The 21,416-nt window shown below is 27.8% G+C and overlaps 2 protein-coding genes across 2 annotated transcripts in view; one reads left to right on the forward strand and one right to left on the reverse strand.

The window, feature by feature from the left end:
- The window catches only part of LOC112681810, a 56,999-nt gene extending 36,003 nt beyond the window's left edge, over positions 1 to 20,996 (forward strand). The window contains exons 16-28 of the mRNA XM_025552124.1: positions 248 to 402; positions 1,826 to 1,972; positions 2,478 to 2,629; positions 2,707 to 2,811; positions 7,092 to 7,374; positions 10,492 to 10,702; positions 13,620 to 13,771; positions 14,492 to 14,612; positions 14,813 to 15,016; positions 15,196 to 15,327; positions 16,861 to 16,987; positions 17,165 to 17,273; positions 20,903 to 20,996. Coding sequence (XP_025407909.1) covers positions 248 to 402; positions 1,826 to 1,972; positions 2,478 to 2,629; positions 2,707 to 2,811; positions 7,092 to 7,374; positions 10,492 to 10,702; positions 13,620 to 13,771; positions 14,492 to 14,612; positions 14,813 to 15,016; positions 15,196 to 15,327; positions 16,861 to 16,987; positions 17,165 to 17,273; positions 20,903 to 20,996 — 1,992 coding nt within the window. The remainder of the gene's footprint in view (positions 1 to 247; positions 403 to 1,825; positions 1,973 to 2,477; positions 2,630 to 2,706; positions 2,812 to 7,091; positions 7,375 to 10,491; positions 10,703 to 13,619; positions 13,772 to 14,491; positions 14,613 to 14,812; positions 15,017 to 15,195; positions 15,328 to 16,860; positions 16,988 to 17,164; positions 17,274 to 20,902) is intronic.
- LOC112681793 overlaps positions 1 to 21,416 on the reverse strand; it is a 161,759-nt gene that overhangs the window by 112,247 nt on the left and 28,096 nt on the right. The window lies entirely within an intron of this gene.

The following is a 21,416-nucleotide window of genomic DNA, read 5'->3' on the forward strand; positions in this document are numbered from 1 at the left end:
ATCATTTTTACCGGTGAAATTTATTTATGCAATACTTTTTTACAAAAATTGTTTTGTTTTCTTGCTCTCTCTGTGTACATTTTTATTTCTATTTCGTTGAAAAAAAAAAATTATAACAATCGCCACTTAGTGCTGTGTCACGACGCCCTCCATTCCCGAAACATCCCCTTTGGGTGTGCTATTGCCCCTCGAGTACGAGCGAGTATATCGCGTTATGATCTACTTCACGGTCTGCGCGTTATTTCAGGGACACTTGTGCAACTATTGGATACCGTGTTTCGTACAGTGCGACGCACTCACGCCTCGTCAACTCCGTGTCGAATGCATAGTGGCAGATTTCAGTGCCACAATCACATACGTCGACGAGTATGACAGGCAACGGACCGCCGAGTGGCACGAAAAGTACTGCAACGCAGAGCACAGTTTTTTTTTTTTCTTTTTTTTACAGCATACACCCTCCTCCCGCTGTTTGCTTCAGACATTCTATTCATTTTTAAGGCAGTAAATGGAAATAAATTAGAAAATAAAATATTGTTTGGTTCATTTTACTTAAACATTATTTTTAAAAAATTATATTTTAGTTGAGGGTGTGGTGATTTAAGAGGAAACTGTTCATAAGAGGAAGTATCGTCTTTCTGATGACTTTCTAACATTAATCACTGTTTCCCCATTTACGAGTCATCAGAAATCATGACAAATCTTATAAGACTATATAAATTATTTTTTTGTTTGCTTATTGGTGTATTAATTTAAGAATATTGACTATTTAATCATTTTTATATAATTTTATATTGTTTTTCATTCAGTCTAACGAGACACACATTCAATGTGCCTAGAAACAATACATTTTATAACATTTTTATATAATACTTAGGTATATAATATAAGATGAACGTTAAAAGAAAATAATGGGACACGAATAATTGCAGTGAAATTATTATTATACTGTATTTTTATTATTACTACTGAACGGCTAGATTTTTTGTAGAAATTGTAATAACGCGAACTTGTAAAAGTCTGACGGTCACCATACAAAATTATAATCACGCAGGCCTTCCTTAACTACACTGTTTGGGCTGAGAAACATTAGTCGTGCATTATTCGAACTCGAAATCATATCTTTACAACCATAATCTAAAATATTATAACTGATTCCTTATATTAGATCAAAAAATTCAGTGACGTACGATATTAAATTTATTTCAACAATGCGGTTACAATAACGGATTTGGTTCATTAATTGTATGCATATATATATATATTATTTTTTTTTTTGATCGGTACATGGTTTTATGTGAAGTTAGTTAATTGTAGTAGTTATAGATGGGCAATTCTATACTAATCGGAAATTTGTTGTGACTTAGCTTTTATGTACACACTATATAATTGATAATTTTCAACTATCAACGTTTGATAATTACTCTCTTAGTTGAAAAGTTTCAGTTTCGAAACAGTATGGTTCTTAAATGAAATTATGTAAAATCGATCATATTACTAATGGGGAGATGAAAACACTTTTTGCGTTGGTGTATTGTTTTTCGTACAATATTGATTTGTTGAACCAATTAAGAATTAATCAATTAACTCAATGATTTCTAATGTTGTATATTAATTAGATTCGACGTATGTTTTATAAATACTCAGAAATAAGAAATAGTTTATCGTACAAGTATATACCTAATAATTATAATAATAATAATAAAATTAAATTAATGTTAAATTTAATTTATGTATACGTCTTTGACTGAATGTCTATAAATAGAAAACTGACTCTATGAATAGGTTGAACTTAAGTGTTTAATTTTCTTGATTATGTTTGATTTAGTGTAAATCAATGGATACTCGATAATGGTGTAGACGAAATCGATGAAATTGGAAATGCAGAGTATTTAGAATCCGAAAATGGTTCATTTTCGACGACAAAGTCTTTAAGCAATTTAGAAGAGGAGAATATTTTGCGAAAAATCACAGAGTAATAATAAATATAAAAATATCTATTAATTTGTGTTTGAAGAGTTTTAAGAATACCGGTAGTAATAATGCAACTAACGACATTTAATATCCCTGCGTTTAGAGCTATAAATTAGATATTTTTTTTTTATTATTATTAAAAAAACGTTTCCGATAAGTATAAATGAACTTCAAACGACTATTTTTTGCTTACTTTCCGTGAAGTCTGAATAATATGCCGGATACGATTGACCCGAAAAACGGTGTCTAAAAACGGCCACTGCATCGCATAAACCCGCGCGATCCCGTAATTATAAACGCACAAATGTAGCATTCTAGGGAACACGTGAATACGAAATTCTCGAGTTTGCTCGCCGTAATTTTACCGACGTCGTACAAAACGATCTGTACCTCTGTGTTAGAAGTCCAATAACGGATGATGGACGCGCGTAAAAATGTTCGAATCTACCCACGCGTAAAGCTAAAACTGACTGGAGGACGCGACGGTGGTCGTGTGGTGCTCGCAGGTCGGAAGACCACCGGCAGCAGCCTGCGAAAAGGCCTTTTGCGGGACGGCCAAGACGTGAAACACGCGTACGGTCACCGGCGATGGACAATGGTGGACACCGAGAGTCCGACTTACCGGTAATGGCGTTCGAAGACGTCGAATGCAACACAGGTACGGGTAATAATCGTGTACACGGGTGGGTGCCGGGTGCATTGGCTTTCACACGTACATCCGTTGTTGTTGTTTAGCCGTGGAACGACGCGTGACCATCCGGAACAATGCGGAAACCGTTTGCCGGGTGAGGTCCACAGTGCTCGGTCGCGGCGGTCAGCCGTCAATGGACGGAACATACGGTGAGTACCGGTACGCACGTGCAGCAAACAGCGGCCGACGGCGATCCGTGGCCACGTCTCCCGTTTGATTCGAATCGATAGAAATATTGTTCATCGATAACCGCGAAATCCGAAATCGAATCGGGATCGTAATGACTCGAGTCCGGAGACGGGGAAAAGGGACCCGGTAGGTCGAGATGGATAATCGCGTGACCCTCGAATGATCGCTAATTCGATCGCGATTTCTCAAAAAACTCAAACAATCGTGCACGACCGTGTAAAGCAATGATTTCGCGTACCCCTTAAACTGTATCGTATTCGTGACTGTCACTGATAGAATGCACACGCACAACGGCATCAAACTATTTCGTTTGAACACAATGTGAACGTTTTGTCGTGCATTTGCCCCGAAACAATGTTGTTGTATAACCGTATAATTTTGACGTGATTCATTAGAATACGTTCTCTCCCATACAACTCGTAAGCTGTAACTACAATCATGAACTTAGCATAACTATCTTTGTACGGTTGAAACTTCCCGTCGAATGACAAGTTGTAGATTAATATTTAACCGTGTCCCTAACTTCATACCATGTGAATTATCCACTTATCCAACGCGCATAATTACCTGACAAACTCGAGTGTAATAACATGTTGTTGTAGTGGTGTACAATAAAACGTGTAACCAGACCTGAAATTAGAATAATATGACGTGCAATCACAAACATTATTGTTTACTTTAGACTTATAAATTATTTAATTTTTGTTTGAAATTTAAGCATGGTATCCATTGGATAACTATTTGATAAATATATAATTCTACATTGTTCCATGAACAATTTTTTAAAAATTTTGTACACAGGGATTGTATGGAAACCAAGGTCATAAGAAACGTATAAAAGGTAGAGACGTTTGGTTAAAGAAACAGTTAGATACAGGAACGGGTGAATGATATATATGAATAATTCTTAATACTCGTAATCTGAAATCAATGCTTTATTGATTTCAAACATCGATTATGAAATAAAAAGGGTAGCTAAACCAGACTTAATGTTTAAAGATACATTGATCCAATGTATTTGATTACTACCTAATAATTCGTAATCCGGTAGGTTAAACAGACTTTAAGTAAAACCATTTAACTTGTATTAATTAATTTGATATCAGCAGTAAAAATTATAATCATGCTTCATTATACTCATATCCATTTTATGCTTAAAGACCTTATAGTTAATATGTTTAGGCAATAAAATAACAAATATGGTTTTATCAAAATTCGTATAAATATTTAGATAACACAATGGATTTCTTTGTAATATTCGATTTCGTCAACATTTTATATTATATTAAATTTGTTTGCGTCTTTTGTAAGGTTTTTTTTTTTTTTGCTTACTATATAAACAACATATGAAAAATGTATGAAATTCACAAAAATACATTAAAACTATTTAACATTTATATATATATATATATATGTATCATATTAACATAGGGATGTTTAAATTGAGAATAAATTTGAATCTAGAATAAATTAAAAGCAATAAACAACTGAATCAGAACACTTCAAATAGTATATACAACATTAAAGTTAGTTTAATTCTTGGTACAATAAATTATTTAAATTAAGCTAATTATTGTTTAACTCTCAATGTTGATATTGAAAATATTTCATAATATTAACAGCTAAATTTACATATTATTCAGCATGGATCAATGATAATTTTTCAAACCAAAAGTATATATATACTTATATATATTATATGACGAGTTATAAAGATACATATTATTCTATGTTGTCTACAGAAGATATTTGATGTTCAAATAAAAAATTAGTTCATTAAAAAGCAATTTTGGGCGGTACTCCTTTCGCCCAAAAATGACCTTCCTCTTTTTGCCCACGTCCTCTTTTGGACCAAAAATGAAAAATCAGTTTCCTCTTTTCGCCCAAAAATAATTTTATTCTTTTCGCCCATGGTTTCACGTTTTACATTTTGGAAACCACTGTCTCAAAATTAATAATTTTTAAAAAAATCATATAATAATTAAATAAAAAAATAGAAAAATATATAATTATTAATAATAATTAATAACAATTTAATAAGTGTTAAAAATAAGTATTTAAAATAGTGTTATCGGTGTAAAATAACTAATAAGTAATTTTATCAGGTTATTACTTAAATAAATAGTTTGTTTTGTTGTTGTAAAATAATACAAATATTCATATTAATTATGACTTTTAAGTAATTATAACGTTTATTAAAGTGTTTTAAACTACATATTTCGATAGAAGAGTCGACACATTTATACACTTTTCTCGACTGACTATATTAATAACAATCAAAAACGTAATTTTATCGAATATCAAATATGATTTTTTAAAAATTATTAATTTTGAGAAAGTGGTTTCTAAAATGTAAAACATGAAACCATGGGCGAAAAGAATACAATTATTTTTTGGCGAAAAGAGGAAACTGTTTTTTTATTTTTGGTCTAAAAGACGACTTGGGTAAAAAGAGGAAGGTCATTTTTGGGCGAAAAGAGTTCCACCCGCAATTTTATTTATTTTAATCCTGAATGACAACAGTAATGATGGAGATATAAAATTAAAACGATCGACATCAAAATAATCTGATTAGAGTATTGAGAATAAGAGCGAAAATAATATGTCACTATAGTTTTAGACGGGTATATTGCATGAAATATATTTTTTTTTTATGTGACAACTAACCGAAATTCGATCCATTTGATTTATTATTTACAAGATATATTATTATAAGAATCATAATTGAAAATAATTATAACAAGATCTTAATTACATTTCGTAAAGGTACCGTGAATTATCGTATTGTTCTACATTTTATGATTTAATAGAGTAATAATGTGTTGTTTACATCATTAGTACATAATGTATAATACTAAACTTTTAAAACACAGAGAAAAATATTTTTAAAATTAAAATGATTAGCACAAACATGAAAAATTAATGATTAGTATAATTATTCCACATTCCAACCGTATGTCCTTTTTTTACTAAAATTAATAATAATATGAAGTTCACTATTTTCATTCATTCCATGACGTTTATTCACATATAACAATAAATAATATCTTCACTGTAGTGTGTGTGTGTATGGGCATAATTTAGATACTTAATTAATTAATGATACCATCTTAACGTGTCACAGTGTCATATGAATTTATGTATAATTTTATAATACTGTGGGTTTTGTATAAATGCATTCATATTTTCACAGTTGCAGAGTTGCAGAAATTAGTTGGTTTAATTTTGTGATTACATCTACGAATAAGTTAGTATCACCATTCGATTTCAGCTATCACACTTCTGAATAAAAATAATTCGATATTTCAAATCTTTATAACAATATCATGTTTCTTCAATGATATCGTAATATATGTGTTAACACTACGTAATAGCAATTTGAAATACAATTATCACAAATAAATAATAGCTCATGTGAAAGAAGAAAATAAAAAAAAGCTTTTCAAAACATTTTATGTGAAACTAATTAATTTATAGAAGATTTTTTGATTGAAGATATTTTTTTATTTTTTTTGCATACGTGCAGTAAAAAAACAAGCTAGAATAAATTATTCATGAAAGTCAAATCTGACAGTAGTCACAATGAAATGTTATTTTTCATCACGTTATATTGCTATGAATAATAATGATAATATATTAAACAAACAACTCCCCGAGATTATAGAAGTTAAGCTTAACTCCATGAACTTTAATTACATCAGAGTAATATACAGCAAACCGATTTCTACGGAACACTGTACTATTTTTTTTTTATGCTCCTCGAAAGTTATTAATTATACGTGCCTCTAGCTGCTGATAAGTGTTTAATTATTGATTACGGAAAAAAAAAGTTAATAGTAATGAAATGTCCATCAAATACGTGTATAAAACAACAAAACATTTTTAACCATTACTAACACGCTGTTATTTTAATTGATTTAAAACAATAACGCATTGTATCTAGTCGAATAATAAAATAATAATAACAATATTATGTTTGGTTAGATTAGTTCAGTTTCTTAGTTATAATAAGAACAAATAATGCACACTACTGACTTCGTCTGGCTTAAAATATCTACATTGACTTTGTATTAGAGTATTATTTTTATTAGAGCTCCTCGACATTACGAATTTTATTTTTTTTCAATATTATTGTCATTTGATAAGACGTACTCAGTACTAATGGCTTTTTTGCAAAACGTACAGTGACCGTGTAAATAATTCACGGACGATAATAAAATCATCGTTTGTAATATTCTAGCCGGACACACAGTAGAGTGTGCGGAATTGGTGCCCTTGGGAAGGAAACGTTGCTGCAGGATATGGATAGAAAGGGACGACGAGGCGTTATCCGGAAATGAAGAGCTCGAGGTGTCTGTAAGGGTGCTGACCACGGCTTGGGGCCAGTACGAGGACACGGTGTCCATCGAATTACAAGTAGGCACCGAGATCCTGCCGGAACTCCGTATACCGATCGTTGTCCGAGTCATAACGGCGCCCTTGGAATTTCCCCTAGCCGTGGACCGTAGCCAACCGACCGTCAAGTAAGTCGACATCGATCAAAACACGGTTGATGAGTCAAGTTGCTGAAACGTGACAAGAATTTCGGTAGCTGGAACCCACCTAGGTGCAATGGTTAAAAATAAACTAAACGCAATTAGAACATCCCGATCGAACGTTAACGTATAATATTGATTATAGAAAAAAAAAATAACAATATTAAAAAATAATAATCACCCATAATTTCAATTAAATACCATTGTGGAATAATTGAAAATTTTAATTCCACGATAAAGACATAAATTGAAAACGAATATTTGGGATTGAAATTTTAGTTCTGTAGTTTGCTGTTCATCCATGGTTTAGTACCTATTTTTAGCTCATCGATTTTAGAAAATTAGCACTATTATCGAGTGAAACTAGGCATTCGGAGATCGATGATTTCTTAAAAACAAACCACGAGAATCTTATCGCGTTAATAAATACACCGTTATTCGAACGGCTGATATATTTTTTTTTTTCAAAAATCCCCTCTGTCGCACGCATCAGATGAATGTCCGTGAGAATCCAACTGCCGTAGAGATTTTTGTTGATTTAAAAATAAAAAATAAAACAATATAATGCATACTGATCGCCATCTGTTCATAATATGGAAACTTTTGCAGTCTTTACCTTTTTTTTCGCAAAAAACAACTGTCGACCCGTTGAATAAGCTTACCATATCATAATTTAAAATAATTATGTCACTCTTATAAACCGTATTTTATGTTTGATGGTACATTATTTGGTTTTTCAGTGGTTTTTTTTTTTCTTTTTGTGTTCCGTTGAGATAAGCTGAATATATACATATACGATAGTTAAGTTTCATTTAATCTTCAAATAAAAGCTTTTTCCAGATGTGATATTATCATACTCATTTCTAATGTTGACTTTATCCTCAATGGCGTATATATAAAAGGGTGGTTGTGATTCGTGATTATATATATATATATATATATTTAATCTCCAATCCAGTAAAATGTATTACTATCAAACCAAATTCACAAAGAGTTTAATGAAAAAAAAAATATATTATTTTGATTATATTAGCTGACAAAGAAGGACACGTATACGGAAATATAAATTTTGACCTTGTTTGGTATATGTATGCACATAAAGTATTCTTTTTCTAGAGTGTTAATATTTGAAATCATAAATTAATAATTAATAAGTCGTTGAACACAAATAGCTATTCGGAAAAAAGAATGCAATCAAATAAAATTTTAACAGAGGAATAAACAAAGAGTGCGCAAAAAATTATGAACTCCATTTTATACTAATATTTGCAATCAAATCAATATGATTATTTCGTTTATTTCTTTCAATCATAACTTTCTCAAGGAAAATATTAATTAACGGAAAAATAGATATTTTTGGTAAATAAAAATAGCACCTTTCAAATGAAAACGTGATATAAGTAAATGTTTTATTTTATACAAATAAAATATAACCCAAACATAAAATCAATAGGTATATATTTAATTGGAAATCTTCAATGATATAAGATCTCGAAAGAGATTATTTTTCAAGGAACAAATATACAACCTACTCTAAAATATATATGTAGGTGTTATTGGAAAAAGTTGTGTATTTTATTTTCCAATTAGTTTTCAGTATTTTTTGGCGATTTCCCGGATTACGATCCGTAAATACCAAATATAACCTCTTTTAGATAATTTTTGCATCCAATTTCCCATTTATACAGGGTTCGTATGAAACTTTTGAAATAATCCCTTCCAAAAAGTATTAATATATATAATATAGAGTAACTATATTAAGAAAATAAAAAAAAAGGAACAGCTGTTACTTCCCCCCCCCCAAAAAAAAAAACCCTCATTCTTATACTTCACACATATGCATACAAACCTCGAGAGTTAAAGTTCAAATCTGTCATGTCATAAACAATTATTTTCTTTTTACTTTACCCTTTTTTAGTAAAATAACCTAAATAATAAAATTTTTCTTTTAATTATTCATCATACAACAACACAATGTAACATTTCAGAATTATTATAATTTTTTAAATAGTTAAAAAAATTAATTTTTAATATTAAAATTAAAGTATTAAACAGTGTATTGTTACATAAAACGACTCTTAAATTTTTTTAACAAGAATTAGGAAAATTATACACTATCAGCAATCTCCATTATTTATGAATTTTGTAAACCTTCTTCTATACATTCCATTTTTTTTTTGTACTTTTCGGAAAAACTTATTGAATTTAACAATTTCGGTTGTTTCAAAAAAAAATTCATAAAATTGTGAACAAGTTAAGTTTTTAAAGTTGTTTGGTAATTATTATCGATCTAAGGGTTTCGACATTAAAATACATGATATAATAAATAATATGGAAATAACGAGATTAAAACGGGACAATCTTCTGAAAACGGGAAAAAAGCGTCCCATTTGGAGTTTGTGGGGACAACGGAACGTGATGATTAAAAAAGGGACAATCCCGTTTTAAACGGGACGTCTGGTTATCCAAATATACTACCGAAAACATATTGGATGATCAATACATTCTTCGTTTTACTTATAATGTATTATGTATACAGTGTCTAAAAAGTTTGAAAAACTAAAATATCTTTAGAATAAATCACACATCTGTACTTACGACGTCGTGTGTTGATCAATTATTGATTTATTTAAAATATAATTCAAACTTATTTTTTTTTTTTTTTAATTTTTATCCAAGTCGTTATATAAAGCATTGTACGAGTATATAGTGTTATAGAGATATAACTAACATTATATACAGATATTTCAATTATGATGACAGCAGAATTTATAAAATTAATGTTGGAATAACTAATATTAGTGTAATGAAGTATTAAGAAAAATATTTTAGTCGAGAGTAGGAAAACTTAAGCAAGATAGAAATGAAAAAAAAAAAGCTGTTTAATAGGGAGAATGATAATTCAGACTATCAATTTAATAGTTTAACTGTTTCGTGTTAAAATAGTGATAAATTATAAATTTACTATTTCTGTCTTTTATGATTACAATCTATTATATCAAAAAATAAATTATACTACTGTATTTTACAAATAAATGAAATAAGTTATAAATGTATCGACTTTATAAATTAAAATCTTTTTAACATTTAAAAATGTTTGTTAAGTTTCAACCTCTATTCGACGGACTCGGAACACCGACTGCAAATTTTAAACAAGAGTGAAATTCCAATTCAAATTTCTTGGCGCATATATAATAAAAGCGAACAAAACAGGCCGTTTGGAGTGGTATTTGATACTTTAACTCCAAATCTACCGAATCTTTGGTCATTTAGAATTGGCCAATTTTATGGATTGGAATTGCCCCGATATTTTATGGTAAGATAAAAATGTGAACGATATAATTTTTAAACGGTAAATATTAATACACTTTGAATAATATATTGTGCTAAGTTTAATTTAAAATGTATAATAGTTTCAGTAAGCGTTGAGTTTTCAAATAGCGTCTTATATTTTTTGATATACTTTTACCAAGTTCTAAGACTCGGTTTATCGTTCAATGTAATATCAACATCAAAGAATACGATGTTTTGAGTAAACAAACTGTAAAAGAAAATAATTAGTCTTAAATTTATTTTCAAGTACAGTTTTAATTTGCAATAAAAATAATTGAACTGGAATTGTGTGAAGCTAAATCGAAATAATTATTCAGTGTTTACTCTCGGTAGTATGCACAGGAAGACACACATATATTGTATACAGATATAGAACAACTACAGTTTATCGCTCATCAAATCATCGCGTGTTTCATTTCAATGTTATAGTAAAACGTTATATTGTTATGTTTTTCAATATTAACGGATAGGTATATAAGATTCAAAACTAGCAGAGTTACATAGCTGATGTGCAATTGCCATGTAATCACTTGCAAGTCCCTACCTACCTCCTATTTTACGAGCTCTAGATAAGTTTTTACTTGTACCTCTTCGGTGAATTTCTTTATTATTCTCTTATTTTTATGACTCTTGTTTCCAGCATATAATTAACATTTTTTGAGTGTACTTATATTTTACATCTAATCTTATAATCGGCATACTTCCGTATTGATTTTCTAATATCATATATCCATTAAAAAAATAATTAACCATCATATATTCGCATATTTTTTTTTACAGTGTCCAACAACTATACAACCATATTCTTTGAATATTTAATATATAACATGTAACCCTACTTTAAGTGTCACTTCAAAAAATGTATTTTATGCGCAAGCATATCAAATGGAAGCAAACATATATCATACACAACGGTTTTGCGAGGAACTGTATTATAATTGTTTTATTTTTTATTTTTTTATTTGAATTCCTTTAGAACTTTGTAGGTAAAGTTATATTTTAACATTCGTTTTATCGCATTTTTTCATCGGGTTAAAATCATGTAGAACAAATCAAAGTTTATAAACTTATAACATACTACATAATTCTGTGGATACATTATGTATGACCAATAACGGTTCTTAATTTATTGGTATATAATGGTAATATATATCATGATTTCTATTAATCATTAGTCCTAGTGAATTAAAACATGACTATGTTAAATCCAAAAATAATATTGTTGCACAACTGTAGTAAACACGTGTGAACATTATAAGGGAAAGTTAATCCTATAATCGGATTTCATGTATTGTCAAATCATTAGAAAACCATTGAACTACTTGATACCCTGTATGACTATAAACAATGTATACATTCCCATACATCGTGACAATATCTTCGTCAATACTCGAAACAAGGAATAATGGTTGTCCAATTAGGATGCGATCCTTTTGGATTTTCGATCATTGTGATAAATATACGTTTTCAATGGAGGTGGCAATCTGATTAGCTATTAAACTGAACAAATTAAAAACGAACGGATTTACGACGTATATCGATCGCGAATGTGTCTCATGACGTGATGTTACTAAAAGTAACCATCATAATAATTCAAATGGTACAAATCTTGTAAGAAGTTTACCTAATTATTCTTAAATAACAATTTGTAATTGTCTTATATTTGGCAATTGTCTTAAGAAAAATGTAATTTCTAAACGTTATGAACAAATGTATAGCACTAGACAGATTCGTAGTAATATAACTGTGTAAATAATTAGAAAAAATAAACATTCCGAAAACATACAACTTTGTAACTATTCAGTGATGGATAGTGAAAAAAAATGAATATAAAAGACTATATTTTATAACTCTAAAGTACTATGATTATATTCATAAACCTTTGAAGTTCCGCATCAGGGATATAAATATTAATCAAGAGACTTAAGAATATCGAATGCAAAGATTATCTAGTCAGCTATATCCTAAGAATTCTCTCAGATAATTTTATTGGTGGACATTCACAACCGTTTTACGAAAACCGAATAGCCACCTCACGAAACCAAAAGGAAATAATGCTGAATATATGTTATGAATTTGCGAGGTCTGTGCAAAGGAGGTCATAATTATTCCATCGGGATGTAATATCTTTAAATTATTTCAAATTAACAAAGCACTGAGCATACGCAATGTCCATAAATAATGATATCTATGTAATATAGAATATTTATATTATAAAAATATCCGACGTCAAATCTGTTTCCATAATCGTTATCCTACACAATGTAACACAAGATTAATCGATTTTCTACAAATTAAGTACGTTTGGCATATCCTACTATTTAGCAGGTAACTTGTACAAGTGTATACGTTATAATTTTAATACAGAAGCGAAACATTCTCTTATATTCTTGTTTTATTATTTGCAAAACCGTATACATCAATGTATTCAAAAATAAATAAATCCAGGAGTCCACGAATCATGGTATAGTTTGTAATTAATTACAATAAATAATTCCTCATATAAACGGACAATAATGATTAATATAACTTAACGGTACACAAATATCCATATTAATCTACAACCTATATTATATATAATATGTAATTAAATCGTATTTATCTTATAATAATATAATGTACTATTATTACATCAACGCGAATCACGCTTAGTTGAAAATAATAGGCTTTGTATTTGAGCAGCTATTCACTACATTAATTTATTAGTTTATTTATTTATTTATTTAATATAAAAATGGATAATATGTAACTATATAAAAGTAAAATATGGAAAATTAATGGAATACTAAAAATGACGAATAAATTATATACATTTTTTGACAATACAACGTGTGTAGAAATTTCTCATTAATTTAAAACGATTTATAGCGTTTTTTATCGAACAGATTGTTCGGTTTCAGATCAAGCCAAAGATTTTGAAACTAGGACCAAGTGAACTAGGATTTGTAACGTTTTATTTAGATCGAACTACAGAAATATATCTTAACCGCGATAAAAATAATATGGTGTACGGAAATGCAGTCGGTATAGTGACTGCTCTCGAACCATCAGAGTAAGTGAACATTTTAATTTAATCACACTTAATTATACAACATATATAACAAAGTGTTTACTGCGTTCGTTCAAATAGACGTAATCGTACAACACTAAGATAAGTTGCTTTAATATCATATGAATTCTGTCATCCTCGTTGATATCAGTGATTGTTTTTCTGTGGCCTTTTCGAGAGAATATTATTTTAATCATTCATTGAATAAAATAACCCTACATTTTATTTTTTATTGATGCATCTGTCAAATAATATATCATATGCATATATATGTACTTTATCACAGTATCTTTATTCACTTCTTCCGGAATTCATAAATGTCAAAATGTCTACAGCTCTCGATGTTTTAGTGAATGGCATAAAAAAATATAAATAAATATAAGTGATAATATATCTTACATAAGATAACCTGTGTTTTGTACTGTTTTAAAAATGCAATAAGTAGAAATCAAGTTAATATTTTCGAATTCAAAAAGGAACATAAATTAATTATTATTTTTACGCAAATAAATTATGTAAATTTTAAATAATAATATTTTAAAGATCATTAAGTTGGTATCGTTACATCAACACATTATTGTCGACCTCCGTCGTAATGTAAAATGTTGCAAATAGCTCTAGGAAAACTAATTCATGTATTCTCATCTCAGATATCGCATTGTCAAAACACATAAAAATCCGACTTCATTACATATAACCATAATATGTCTACATTAATTTCAGAAAATACTGCATAAGAAAAGATGGATTCAAACTAAGACCCGCTGTAGTAAAACTTTCCTCGGAAACAAGGCATTCAATACAACCGAACTTGGTCTTACGAGAACTAGATAATACTTTCAAAGTAATAAAATATGTAACGTGTCATTAAAATGTATGATAAAAATATACCAAATAATTTTAACGGGCAAGAAAATATAGCCTAGATAATGTATCTATATCATATTTTTTATTACAAGAAAACATAATAATACAGTTTTTAACTTCCTTCCAAGAAAATGTTCCAGTGTGTATGAATAATTTACCACGATACATGAATTCCAGATTTCGGCGTCCCAAATTCATAACTCTCAGTCACCCTGTCATACGGTCACTCAGTTGTACACTATGCTGAACCTTTTACGATATCCTGCAACGATTTCATTCGAGGTGAATAGCCCGTTCTCGATTAAGAAGTTGCGATCCATAAGATGTGGTGACTGTCCTGGAAATACTAAAATACGAGTGTTTTATGAAGATTTACTTGAAGTACAAATATCTATCATATATTATTATAATTAAAACTTTTACGGATTATTGAATAATCAAATATTATTTAAATTGATTATTGGAACCACAATAAACATTTTTTCCCAAATGAAAATAAATATTTATTTTCTCTTATACTAGAATTTAATTTAATATGATTTTATTGTTTGTGTATTTAGATCGAACTACAAGTTAATATAGATATGAGAGACGTCCCAATACCTAAAATGCCTTTAACAATTACAACCAGAAAATCCACAGCAGAAGGACGTCTATTTGCTCATTGCGAAAACAGTTATTTTAAACCTAAGGTTTGTCCTAAAGAGAATACCAAACTCTAATCACAATTTATAGTTTTAAATACTTAATTGTTTTTACTATCACAACTAGTTTCATTGTAATAATATTTGAATAATTTATTTGTTATTCTGGTTCAAGTTTATAGATAAAATTTAAATAAAATGTAATTTGAAATATTTCACGATTTATCACAGTTAAATCGTAGTGACAAATATGTGTTACATAAGAAACTTCATATTTAACGTGTTTTTTAATTATTTTTAATTACTTTTTCTTTTAAATTCTATCCAAATCAATTACAACTAACGTACTTTTTAACTCCTATTTTCACTAAAGTACGTCTTTTCAATTTTTTTAAATTTGATACAAACTTCATAGCTTACATTATTATAGTTGATCGCCTTATAAATTTAAATTATTTTTTATTTTTAGTGACATTGCTTTTAAATCGTTGACTATAAATTTATAGAAAACAGATACCGTTGTAATGTAAGGTTGGGTCCAAAATTAAATTTAAACCTATAATCTCCAGAAACAATCCATTCTGCATCCGGATAACCATTCTTTAAAAATGCATAAAATACATCTGTTTGAGGTAGAATATTGTCCCGCATAGTTCAAAAAGTATTGATTGAACCCAATATTATTTCATTTTATAAGATATTTTGTAAAAATATTCAGGCTAAAATCCTATTGAAAAAATATCAAGTAAAATGTTTTTGAATTTATTTAATCGTTTAATCTATGCTCAATAATAGCCATGAGCATTATTAGTTTTCATTTAATCAAAAACTTAAAAAAAAAAAATAAATAAAGTTAACATTTTATATTTATTGTTTATACTACTTGATTACTTGATTACTTGAATTGAATGTGTTATATAAAATTTAATAATCAGCGAAATATCTAAAATCGTACTATTCTTATGTAATTATTAATAATTTATAGTTAATCTGAGTAATTTATTTGATATTTTTCAAATGTTCACATAAAAAAATACTAGGTTCAACCAAAATCGATTAAAATTCTCAATAATACGATTACTTTGTTTACAAATCTTAAGATTATTTTAATAATGTTTTAAAAAAGTTCAAACAATTTCAAGTTCAAAAAAAATTTGGAGTTTTTTTTTCCAAAATCATAATTTAAAAAGTTTTTTTTTTATTTATTTATATTTATTAAAACGATATTGCAGCTCATATATATATATATATATATATCATACCACACACACAAAGTCTAAAACTAATATTTTTAATATCTTGCCATACTGTAAAACGGTTATTGTTATTATTGAACGTAATAATAATTGTCTAACTTGGTCGGTTGAATAATAAATACTAAGAACACCTATAATTTATATTGTTTCGTTGTGATCATTCGGAGACGCGGCTGTACAGAACTTTACTATTATATACGATAGACGGGTAGAGGGAAAAAAATAAGAGAATAAAAAGGGTCGCCTACCTACCGTCTACCTACTCAATTATGTTATTGTTATTATTCATAGTACGTGTATATTATATGGATGGTCTTTTGTTTAGACGGTCGCCCTGTTCAAGGCTCACATATATTTTCCTATACTAAAACTGTCAACGAAGTATATAAATTTCGGCGAAGTGGTCGTGAGGGAGACTAAAAGCATGGACGTGATGTTATCTTCTTATCCAGGTACACGCACGCACACGCAGACACATGCGCGATCACCAAGTGAAATAATAAACGTATAGATTAACTTTTGCCGACCCGGTTTTCGCCTTGTTGAGCATCAAATCGCCCGTGTGCTCGCCGTTCAACGTTGTTCGTGAACTTATGCGATTTTTTGTATTTTTTTTCCCCTTCTCACAGGGCCTGAGCGTTTTGTTACAAGCTCGAAAGACGACGTGTTCGCAATATCACCCGGAGACGGTGTCGTATCTCACATGCCAACCTCGCTCACAATCTCGTTCAGACCTAAGTAAGTCGTGAAAAATTGACTTTTTTTTTCTCATAAATATCACCAAAGTTAGCGGTATTTTTGACGTAAACATAAAAAAAAAAAACCACTACTATTGCTAAAAATACTACCATCGAAAAACCGTAAACTAAATTTATAAATCAATCAAAATAAAGTTATATCAACTTACAAGTATAGTCGTATCAAAAAATTGTTTTATCCAGACCCTTATCGTTTCGTAAATAGATTAATTTCTTACGAGCAAGACATTTACAAAAAATAATTTCAATGATAGTAATACAAAAATAATAATACTGTTTAAAAAAAAATAAGTATATATTTTAAGTTGAAATAAATAAATCCACATAGTATTAAAAATCTCTTCGGCATTTGTATTAACATAATAAAATATTTGAATATTTTTCTTGAAAATGTTTAATAAATCAAACATTCAATTTTTTTTTTTTTTTTTAACTTTTATACAATACAACTCGAAAACTTATCATTTAAGATTTTATGTGAAACATGGAAATGAGGAATATATATGTGTGTGTGTGAGTGTGTGTGTGTGTATGATTTGTATATAATTTCAAGTAAAAAGAGTACTTCAATTATCCCCAAAAAAATAATGAAAAATAAAAATAGATTCTAATTGGCCCTTTCGGGGGTTATTTTTCTTAATGATTTCCAAAAATTTACGAAAATTGTTAAAATGTATTGATTTTTGAAAAAACTGAATTTTCGTATTCATTGTAACTCAAAAAACAATTATCTTATAAACGTGAAATGTTCATATAATACATAGGAATATATTATCGTATGTTATAGATTTTCAAAAGATTTTTACGAGGTACAAACAGGAAATTTATATTTTTTTAGCTTTTTTTTCGAAAATTTTGATAACAAAAGCCTTGAAAATTAATTAAAAACTTTCTCATGCATTCTATTTTTGATTAAATAAAAAGTGTAGTAAAAATAAATTTTAAATTTTTAAATATTGAATTTCGAAAAAATCCTCTACATTTTTATAACTAAAATTTCATGAAATTCTCAATATTTGTACTTTATGCTTAAAAATTGGACACAAGATTTTTAATTTATTTTTATAGTCGATAAAAATATTTACTGGAAAGTTTCAAAAATAATTTATAAGCATTACAAATTAAAATTTTAACGAAATCGGATCATTCTATGAATTTTCATTAAAAAATATTAATTATTAAGACATTTCATATTGTTGAATTATTTTAAAGAAGTGTATGCTTGTTTGCTGCACTTTTTCTCAAATTCTAAATGTATTTTATTCTTGGTGAATTTTAAAATATTTGAATTTTAACCTACCTTATTAAGTTTTAATTTTTCTATTAATGGACTATCCTTAGAAATATATACGAATTACCCAACCTTTTTTGTTTAGAATCATTTTTTGAAGAGCAATGATAGATTGGCTTTTAATTTAAAAGAACAAAACAGTAATATAATTTTCCCTCCCAGTATCTCACCCAACATAGGAGTCTTAGTCTTTTTATATTTAGATTTTTGTTTTAAACCGATAACTTTTAGACATCTTTGGATAATAATGAATCAATAATGACTAATTTCAATCATTATTCACATGTCTAAAGTGAATTTAATGACTTGAAAATATATTTAATATAGATTGAATTTATCCGGTCTCATGAACAAAGTTTTAACATTTTCTAAAAAATGTAATTTTATATTGGCATTTGAACACTTAAAAAGTCGACGATAAACTTAAAAGCTTTTTTCCAGATCACTTTGTTTTATGAGATTAAACTAAAAAACCTTGGTGAAATATTTGCATAAATATCAATAAAAATACTATATTTGAGGTCTCTACTTAAGTGTTTAAATAAATTGTAATTAAAAACGCAAACTGAAGTACAATGTTTATTTATTTCGATTTCAAAAAAAATTAAACTTTACAAATTCAATAAAGCAACCATTTAACAAGGCGGTATTAATCATCTGATATATTTTATAAACCACTTTTGTTTTAAGCTAATGATAAATGTTGATGTATTTGTCAACTTCACAACTTTTTTCATTTCTCAATATCGTAATCATTCAATTTCATGACTACAGTTTTACAGACATTTTTCTTTTTCTTTAAAGAGATCTATTGTAAGTTATTCTAGGTAAAATGTAGGGCATTATATATTTTCTCGGTAGATAATCGATGCAATAAACAAATTTTTATAACAGCGATTTATAACATAAATGCGCATCTTCAATAACCGATGAATTTATTTAGAAACGAATTACAACAAAACATGAAATACATTTAAAAAATAAAATTATTTTATTGATCTTATAGTGAATCGGATTGCTTGAACTTTGAAAATATAGACTCGTAATCAGCAGAGAAAATAATAGATTTTGATACATCTTTTTGGTCACGACCCTTTAAATGTCCTCATTGAAAATTTAAGACATTTTTCTAAAACATCATATAGTTTTTAGAAATTCTATTCATTTATTTTCATATATTTTATCATTAAATTTTAGAAGAAATGAAGAATAAATTGAAAAAATATAAATGTCTCCAGGACATTGACCAAAATGTCATGTTCGATTTAATCATTACAAAATCCATTTCGTTTACAGATATACAGATATTCGCTATTTTCTTAAAAGTTAAATAGTGATAACCGAAAAAATATATTCTTGTTAAAATAATACAGAATACTCGTATGAATTAGACTTCGAAACTTATTCTAAAACACGAATGGTTTTATATAGAATAATTAAGTATTGTGTGAATAACAGAAAAAAATAAAACATTAATAGTACAATTATGCATAAGGATACTTTTATAAATAATAATAATCTAGATAACATATAAATTGGGTAATTTTATTCTCAAAAATATTATTAACAATTTTCTAATAAATTCATCCCGAAAAACTTGCTTCCTTACTTAATATACCAAAATAATTATAAATACCTAGTAGATATTAACTACAAATATCAAAAGCATTGTTTTAATATTGAAAAAAGTACATTTAATTGTGTTCTATTGTGTTATTGACGACAGTATGATGAAAGTTTAAATTAATTCGACTAAGTTTGAAATTGAATAATTATTTTTTCTATCCAGTAACATTACATTTGAAGTGAAATTTACAATATTACATGCATTTCGAAAATGTGAAATTTTTCTTCGTTATTAACAGTAATTAAATTAACAAATACGTATACTGTTTTAGTTGTTTTTGTTAAAATGAGTAACTGATATGACAAAAAAAAATAAATAAATAAATGATATATAAACTTAACGTAAAACAAAAATTAAAAACATTTGACATAATTTCTTCTTACCATTTATAAAATGAAATGAAAACATATATTTAATGTTTGTAAGGAATTTATATTTTCAAATATAATATGAATAAAATAATAATAATAAATTATGCGTTAAAAAATACAGTAATAACTTTTGATTCAAATTCTGTGTGAAATCAGTTATTTTGTTTACACGTAGGGAAAGTACAATAAATATTTATTGATATTTTGATACTTATTTGGTGGAGAAAATATTTAAGAAAAAAATACTTTTATTGGTTTTATCATTTTAGTACATATTGTGCATACAACTTAAAATATTTATATTCTATTTTATGTTTAAGAGCTCATAAGAGGTACTCAAACAAAATTGAAATTTGGACAACAATACCGATGGATGTGATTTATCTCAAAGTATCTGGATTTGGAATCAAATAATATTAATATATTATAGTTGCATGTACACATTTGTGACGAAATAAAATATTTAATACTTATTTTTTATATCTTATTAATTTAACTTAAGCAGTTTCAAAATAAAAATTTTAACAATATTAATATATATATATTTATTTATTTGTAAGTGTGTGTGTGTATGTGTATGTTAATGTGTGTGTTTGTGAGGCATAAAGGCACAAACACATTAAGGCTAAGTTAAACAAGTAGGTAAATATGTTGAGCAATTCAGCTTACTAAATAATTTGTTAATTACATTTTTTTTTTTTTTATTATTCAATAATATAATACATGACTTTCTTAAAGTATGTTTAAACGATTTCATAAAAATAATCATAATATACATATAAACAAAAACTTAAATATCCGTTGTCAAATAGTTTCAACCAGTCACGATTTCTC

This window comes from Sipha flava, unplaced genomic scaffold, assembly GCF_003268045.1.
Source record: "Sipha flava isolate LNK unplaced genomic scaffold, YSA_version1 197_pilon_pilon, whole genome shotgun sequence".
Taxonomy (NCBI): domain Eukaryota; kingdom Metazoa; phylum Arthropoda; class Insecta; order Hemiptera; family Aphididae; genus Sipha; species Sipha flava.